Source organism: Hesperophylax consimilis, chromosome 2 (assembly GCF_061612785.1).
Source record: "Hesperophylax consimilis isolate HC1 chromosome 2, BYU_Hcon_1.0, whole genome shotgun sequence".
In the NCBI taxonomy this organism is placed as follows: Eukaryota; Metazoa; Arthropoda; class Insecta; order Trichoptera; family Limnephilidae; genus Hesperophylax; species Hesperophylax consimilis.
Window position 1 is genome coordinate 27,669,011 of NC_142837.1, and position 9,050 is coordinate 27,678,060.

Genomic DNA, 9,050 nt, shown 5'->3' on the forward strand with positions numbered 1-9,050 from the left:
AATTGTTCATCCAAGATTGGACTGCCCTGACACTATGAATTTATCTTTACATATACCTCCAAAATATACTGGACCGAATATTTTATTCTACAACAATAACTTCGCTACGAATTCTGTGTTAGAAAGAATACATAGGTTGGGCAATGAACTTAGTGATGTCGCTGACATATTTAATTTAAACTTCAATACATTTAAAGCCAAATTAGTCCACCATTTTAAAATGTAAATAATTTATGAGAAATCATTATATTTTATTTCGCTTTTCTATTGTTTGTTTTATACTGTTGTTAAAAATGAAATTTGTTATTGTTATTTACTTAAAAGCCCAATAGGGCGTCAATAAATAAATAACAATGAAATAAAATATGTACATTATATTTTCATATTATAAAATGAAGGCCTCAGCACGGGCAAGCCACCAAGTGAGGCCTACATTGCTGGAAAACTTAAAATATAAAAAATATTGTACCAAATAAAAAAAAATAAAAAAATTTCTTGCGTCACAAAGTACATAGCAACTCATCCCCTAAAAAATTACTTTTATAATATTTATATATGTCATCATTTACAATGATTTGTACGTTTCCCGTCTTACCAATTAGATTCTTACACTCCAGCTCAACATTGGTGTAGTAAAGCCGGCATTAAGCCTGGTTTAAGTCCGTCTTAACCAAACAAACGCCATGGTAAGTCAAGTTTTTCACCAATCTACCCTTACGTATCGGTTAGGTATAAAATTATTCAATAATATTCCTACGAACAGAGATAAATTAATATTCGTTATAAAATTAGATTCGTTATAAAATCTAGGGTAGGAAAGTTATTCCTGAACAACAATAAAATATACCTGAAGTGGTCCCAGAAAATATTAATACATTTTTATCATAATTCGACAGAAACAGTCAAAGTTAATTATTACAGCATCGGTTTCAAGGAAAATGTTATGCCTCGTGTCTACTTAATACTATTAGTTAATACTAGTAGGTAGTACTACCTAATACTATAGTACTAGTGATCGACAGATATATTAAAATTTGTTAGTTTGTATAATTACTTTAAATTATGTTGAGGTGAATAGAGAGAGCGGCTGATAAGAGAATTATTTCAGATCTGGTTGTGTTACACAGAGTCATTAACAACTTAATTGATAGTCCTGCCACCCTTGCCACTATTAAACTACATGTGCCGACTAGGAATACAAGACAAAATATAACATTCTTCTGTAATACATACTCGACCAACTATCAGACACACTCACTGACTAATAGGATGCATGATCTGGGCAACAAGTATGGCTATTGATTTATTTATTGACTCCATATATAGAATTAAGCATAATCTACACCAACACTTTGTTGATTCCTACAAATTAGAGTAGCGTTGGTAAATTAGTTTTAATGATTTGTCTTATATGTAGTGTTGTTGTAATTTCTTTTTTTACTTTATGTTACTCTTACGTTTTACTAATATTGCTTCATATTTTTTAATATTTTCTCATTATACTTGTAATCACAATTTTACAAGTGTGTATTTTTTACCTTCTTTAAAATGGATTACATCTATTTACTGTCAATATCTCCTGTATAATACATATTCTCTTATTGTACTGCATCATGTATCACTTCTATGTAAAAGCCTTTTTAGGCGTATATATAAATAAATAAATAAATAATTTATTAGTGTACTTTTATTTGCTTAATTTAGCACTTCAACTACATTCCTGAGCACCGTATTAACTTATCACTTTCTGTATATTATAACCATAACGGTTTTCTACTTTTGAAAAAGTGTTTTGTTTATATAGTCTTAAATAATTCTAAGATATAAATAACTATTCTTAAACATGCCATATATTTGTGAGCATGTAGAATTGCATTTGAGATACAATATTTTAGTAGGGGAAATTCCCGTAACGCCGGACGGCACCTAGCGCCGGACACTCGTAGTATCTTGGCAAGTTACAACGCGTGCGATTAAAATATGGTGAAAGGGGTGGGGTGGAGCGCAACAATACAGGATCACGGGACACGGCTGGCCAGTGACGCAAAAGGCCGCGGTGGGAGCTGGCGATTATTGTTTTTGGTGAGAGAACGACGTGTCACTTAAGATCCATGTTAGTGTTACTGCTAAGTTTTAATGTGTACGTGTCTGTGGTTTATAGTTCTTGCTGATTTCCAAACCAGTTTTGATACTAAACACGTAATTTTGGTGATTCCTTGTCCCTTAGTAACGGACATAAAGGTGTCCCTTAACACCGGACAAGAAACAAGTTTTTTTCTCGTCAGTATGTACACTTTTTATAATAATTATTCAAAACTACAGTGGCCCATAGGGGAAAACAAACCAAGGGCTTGATGGTCAAAGGAAATAGTGAAAATAAAAAGAAACCATTTACTCCAATACCTGAACCTGACACAGAAAAAACGACTTGCGTTATTTGCTTAGAGGACCACAAAAAAGACTGGATACAGTGCTCTAGCTGCAATGGGTGGACACATGAAGCATGTACAGACGATTTGTGATCGATGCAGATTGTTTTGAAAGTGTCCGGAGCTGGGCGTTCGAAGTTCGGTAGTACTTAAGTGCGTCGAGTTTCACGTAAGTACATTGGTGCAACGAGGATCAATGCTGCTATTTCCTTAGAGCATGCTCCAGTAAAATACCTGTAGAACAGACTCCAATATGCCTACATTGTGTCTGTGCATTAGAAATCGCAATCGGTCTGTTAACAATGGATCAACAATCAGACGGACTACCCTCCTTTGCAAAGAATCAACTCGGTTTATCAAGTATTGTGAGGCTCCAGCCCAGAGGTGGCTCCCAAAATCAATTGATGGGCGTACTTGATATTTGTATAGGGTTATCAACTAGTTTCTATTGAATAATCTGCAAGCCCTTGACGAACAGTAACTTGGAAGCCAGATTTACTCGACTTCTATAGACCCCCTATACATGAGCTGGTATGATATACTTACTCCAACCATTTCAATGATTCAAAGTTTCACTCCAAATATGCTCAGGATTCGTTAGTTAAAAGTTTTAGGGTATATAAAGATTCACCTGTATCCTGCTGGAGGAACGGTGGTTCCAAAGCTAAACCATATACTTGTTTTTCCAAGTGAAATTCTTTAATTGTTATCTGTTTGCATCTTGTCACTATATATTAAAATGTTATCTACCAACGTATAACCTCTAGGTGTTATCTCACTATAAACAGGATAATCATGCGACATCATTTAATTTCTCTTGCCCTAATTGCTCTAATTGCTATCTCTTTGATTATTTAAACAACTTTATCTCGCCGCTTCGACCTCTAAAATTCGCACAACCATTAAACTCAGTGGAACCATATTCCAGTTGCTAACTGTGCTAGCTGCAAGATGGTTGATACCGCGGAATTAAACTCAATATCAAACGACAATGTTCGTAACTTTATCAAAGAGTTTATTGAAAGTGAAGAATTACAAAACTGTGAAATTAGTTCTTCCAACGCGGTGGAAAAGGGGGTTAATTTCCTAGCAATTGTAATCAGGGTGAAACTATCAGGACGCAAACCAAATGGAGATGAATACAAAAAGGCCTTTATTTGTAAAACAGCCACTCCAAATGAAACAACGAGAAAGATAATTCCTTTAGTTGAGTTTTTCGCAATTGAAGTCCACGCGTACAACTGCGTCTTCCCGGCGTTTGAGAAGTTACAGCATTTCTACATTAAAAAAGACGACTTCAAGTTTGTGAAATGTTACAAGGCCAGTGCGGTCGACTTGAACGAAGTAATTATTATGGAAGATCTGTCTGTCAAGGGATACAAACTGTGGAATCGTAAAGTTATTTTGGATCACAAGCATTACAAACTGGCTATAAAAAATATGGCTTACTACCACGCTCTGTCTTTTGCTTTAAAGGAACATAAACCGGAAGAATACCTTCAACTAACAGAGTTCGTGGATGCAAATCCGTGGTATAAGGAAACTAGCTACGGATTTGTACAGTTAGCAAAAAAACGTGCGGAGCAAATGTTGAGCGATGAGTTTAGCCTCCAAAAGCTGAAAGCATTCCAAGGGAGCTTTTCTGAAATATTCACTAAAGGTACAGATGGTAAAACAATTATCCCTTACGATGTTCTTTGCCATGGAGACTGTTGGGTGTCCAATCTCCTATTCAAGTATGAGGTAAATATCATCATATTTAAAAATATATTTTTAATTATAAGTTTTTGGATATCTTTCAAAAGTATCTTGAAAGTGTATTTGAAAATGTTTAATATTCAACGACATTTCATTAGACTTAATTAGTGCACAGCATGTTTGAAGAAAGGTTATCTAAAATCAGGCTTCGAAGGATAAAATAATAAAATATTAATGATATTTATAATCTAGAAGGTGTCTTTGTTTGTACGGGATTTCACCGTGCTCGTCCATGTTTAACTTCTAGTCGAGTTGTTGTGTTGTATGTTTGGAACTCATTTTCAAAATACATTAAATCTCTGACTATTGCTACAACTGTTGGCGATTAAGAAAAAATCCTTTTATGTGCAATTACTAACTGCTCCCCTACCCCTCTTATTTTTTTTTCACATATCCTTTAAAGACGTCGAAAAGCTGAAGATGGGCATATCCTTAGTTTTTTTCTCCGTTCGAAGAATTATTATCCCTTTGAAGTACTAGCTACGCTAGTCTTGCTTCCTAGCTATGTATTTATATTTAAAGCCATGCTTTACGTTTCGGTACGTCATCCCTTCAATATTATCGAATTAATCGGTCAGGTTGTATTAATTTTTCTCAGAAGGGTCTCTTTTGTGGGTTGTGGTAACTTTAATATGAAGGCGTATTACATTCTGTTTATTTTATAAATATAACAATGTAATTCCCTTGAATTTAGCTATCCGTTCCCTACCTCTTTCCCTTGCTCGCCTGATTTGGCTCTCATTGGTTCTAGTGTTCGTCGACAAAAGTATTACGCTACTACACCTAATACCTAAGACAGGAATCGGCTTTACATAACACAATATTATTGATAAAACCCTACCTTGTTTGTTCGCCGATACGTGTCGGGGTACCGCAATCGATGAAGTGCTAAAACGATTGGACATTTACTTACAGATCACATGGAATTCTCTCTATATCGATTCAATACAAGATCCACCAATTCTAGATTACTAATTTAACTCCGGTTGTTAATTTTGTAAGTTACTTCTACGAGAAGGTATTTTATGCATTTCCAGTGTGAGGTTATAACACTGATCATGCAGCGACAGCCTCCCTAGCGAGACAATTTCATCATATTTTAAAGTACGTTTTTAACGTCATATATTCTTTACCCGTATGTATCCGATGCCTTGATTCAGGAAAATAACACTCGTGCTAAATGGAAATTAACTGTTCCACCACTGTAAATTCCATTTCTGACAAAATTAAAACACAAATTATGAAATAAATCTAACTGGCCTGGAATAATAGTTGAAAATTGGTTGTTTCTAGATAAAATAAAACAAACAAATAAATATTATCGGCTTTGATATCTACCTACTCATATATGTCCTCAAAACAAATAATAATAATTAATTTGGTTAGATACAAACATACCTGAAATAAATGTATCTTTTATTGATTTAGCGATAACTGCTATAATGCATTTTAGACGTGGAATAATGATAATTGTTATAACTTAATGAGTAAAACCTCAAATTGTAATATTTAAATAATGAATACAATATTAGCGATTCCTAAAGGAATATTTTAAACAGAAGCTACACATCTAGGACTAGAACCCATGACCCTTGCCTTGCCGGGGCACCGCTCTACCAACTGAGCTAATGGGATGGAACCCTGTCTCTTTCGGTCATATTGAACTGTATCATACTTCGAATAAGAACTACCGACATTGCCTTATTTTTTTTATTTTTTGTTTTAAACTTATTTTTTTTAAAACTCACGTAATATTGATTTACTTATACGAGTACATACTTATTACAATACATGTATTGCATACACACGTATATTATTAGAGTTTAAAACCTATTCGTTGTAGATACACTTTTTATATTGCAAAAAAGTGATAATACAGCATTTCATAATGCTCCCAGTGCTGCCACACAGTTAAGATGGTTGTTTCATTATTCAGTTGTAATAATACTAGTCCCCGGCATTGCCCAGGCTTTGCACAAAGTTTTTAGAAATCAGTAACCTACTTCTTGTTTTGAAGGTCAAGTGTGCAAAATTTCATAAATCTCGGAATAAAACTGTAGATTTGTTTAAAAAGCAAACAAATGCCGCCCGCCATCGGTGTTTGTCCGCCCGGTGTCAGTCCGCCCGGTGTCTGTCCGCCCGGTGTCTGTCCGCCCGGTGTCTGTCTGCCCGCCGAGCGCATCAGACAATATTCTGTGTATAAATAGATAGATAGAAAATAGATATCCACTTATGTTATATGGTTGTTATGTAATAAGCATTACCCTACTTAATCAAATAATTCAAATAAATATTTTTAAAGCGTATCCAGATATATATTTCTTTACGTAATTTGAATGCAAACCGTATTACCGTCATAAAAAGCCGATGCTAGTTATTTTTTCGTCATTGCATATGAAAGAGTTATTTAGGTACACGTATTAGCAATTTTATTATTTGATGCAAAATGCAACTGCATAAATTTATTGCATACAAGTGACTCTTTGATAATTTGATTCGCGTACTTACCTACTTAGTCAATATATCTAGTTTATTGTTGATAGACCATAATCCTGGTCTTCCTGTTAAGATTCTCAGAATTGATTGATTAATCAATTAATCTGTCATTAAATTGTTAGACTGTCTCACATGGCTAATGCTTGTTGTTGGTACTCTTGATGAACCCTATTGATGTAATGATATTTTCAGGGCGCGGAACCAGTTGACGTGGTCTTCCTAGACTACCAGATCATGAAACGCTGTTCCCCCGTAGTGGACATAATGCACCTCATGTTCACCAGCTCCGACGAGGAATACAGAAGGGACCACTACCAAGAACTGATCAACTTCTACTATGAATGCCTTGGCTTAAGGCTGAAAGAACTGGATTGCGACGTGTCCAAAAGCTACCCTCGGGTTGTCTTCGAAGCTCATCTCAAAGCCCTCCTTCCGTTCGGCATGGTCATCGCATTCATGTTCTTGCCTTTACAGTTGAGCGGACCTGGAGATATTGTAAACATCGAAGAGGCCGCTAAGAATGCCGAGGATCACGTTGAGCAGGACCTCACATTCAAAGACCCCAAAACCAAAGAAGCATACTGCGATAGAATTAATGGCTTAATTCGGGACTTTGTTAAGTTTAATGTTTTGTGATTAATCTGTAAATATATTGTAACATATCGATGACTTAGAGTTAAAATGTTGTATCTCGAATTTTGATGGAAAATGAGTTAAGTTCTGAAATGTAACTATAATTGCCTATAATATGTTGTATTCAAATGTTGCATCTCCTAAACCTAGCATCCCAAAGACATAAACTACGTATATTGGACATCCTTCCGGCAATGTTATAAATACGGCTATTGATCTCCTTGTCAATAGAATTAACTTTATGCTAAACGAAAATTCTTCCCAAAATATTGTATTAGCATCAGTTATGGATGCTGTAATATGAAAGTAAGAACTTATTTTGAAATCGCATAAACTAATTCTCCTATGTTTGAAACGTTCAATTTAAAAGTTCACAATATTATGATTTTTGGAGTTACAGTATTTTAACTAAAAGTGCGTGATATATAAATATTATAATCTAACAAAAATTCTACTCTTGAGTGTTTTTAATTTTCATGTGACATTTCTGAAGACTAGTAGATTGTTTCAGTAATTAATTGTTTTATTATCATTTTCATTCCTTTTGTTATGTAATAATCGTTTACAGATTACGCATTTCGTCATAAGAACACATTTTTACCAGAAACCTTCGTTTTATACATCTATCTATATAAATAAAAATATAAATGTTCGTATGTTAAAAACCTTAAATCTCCAAGAGTTCTTTACCAATTGCTTTGAAAGTTTTACACAACGTTGCATTCCATTAGATGTGGGTTTTTATATACCTATATTATATAGATGTCACCAGCGATATGTAAAAACATGTTTTTTTATGAACAGGACCATCTGTTGGACGTAAAAGCAACACGCGCTATTGTTTTTCTATCTGCACAAACCGACTGACACACAGCGACGCGTGGCTGTATACAGCCAGTTTTTAATAGATTCGATACTCTTCTATCAATAAAGCTATGTAAATGAGAGTTTTTTTCTGTATCTGAGAACAAACACCACAAACAGTAAGTATTTCTGTTAAATTTAAATGTTATATTTATAACTGATAGTTAAGATTTCACTTCTACGAAGGTCACCAGGCTTAAAACAAGGTTACATATTTTTGTTTCATATCTAAAATTTTATTTCTCGGTAAAAGGTATTGCTTTCCTGTTATATTGCATAGCTAATTTTAAGAAATAAAAACTACCAATTATAATGTAGTTTAATTATAAGTAGATTCCTAATAGAATATGTTTGTTTTAGTTTAAACTGTAGTACCTACCTACATGTACCAAATATCGATGAGAGTGACCGGATAACTAATCAAAATGATAATTCATCACATCTTTAAAAAGTTATATAAAGTCATGGAATGTGATGAAACAAAAACGTTATTAACTGGGTTAAGTAGGTTAGGTTAGGTTAGGTTTAATTTTTTTTTCAATGTTTCTAATGACTTTATATCACTTTTCAAAAGTATGTTGAATTGTCACTGTGTTGAGTTATCATGGAACAATCGATGAGTACCACCCACGTATAATTTGTTTATATATATTGGAACTTAATGGGTGTCGCATATTTTTTTACAATGTAATTATCCTATAAATAACTTTTTGTTTTTTCAATATAATAAAATAATATAAAATAAAAAATGATGAATGAATTTTTTTTAGGTAGAATAGGTTAATGAAATATTTATTTATAATGAGTCCCTCCCCGCAGCATTGCCAAAAATGTGACCTACGAGGAGTTCGTATTATTATTTTTTTATGT

The 9,050-nt window shown here is 33.8% G+C and overlaps 1 protein-coding gene across 1 annotated transcript; it reads left to right on the plus strand.

The window, feature by feature from the left end:
- The first annotated feature begins 3,380 nt into the window (after positions 1–3,380).
- On the plus strand, positions 3,381–8,711 carry LOC149425856 (uncharacterized). The gene is made up of 2 exons (XM_089643749.1): positions 3,381–4,172; positions 6,876–8,711. The coding sequence occupies exons 1-2, from the start codon at positions 3,381–3,383 to the stop codon at positions 7,317–7,319; spliced, it is 1,236 nt and encodes a 411-aa protein (XP_089499875.1). The 3' UTR covers positions 7,320–8,711.
- The last annotated feature ends 339 nt before the right edge of the window (positions 8,712–9,050 follow it).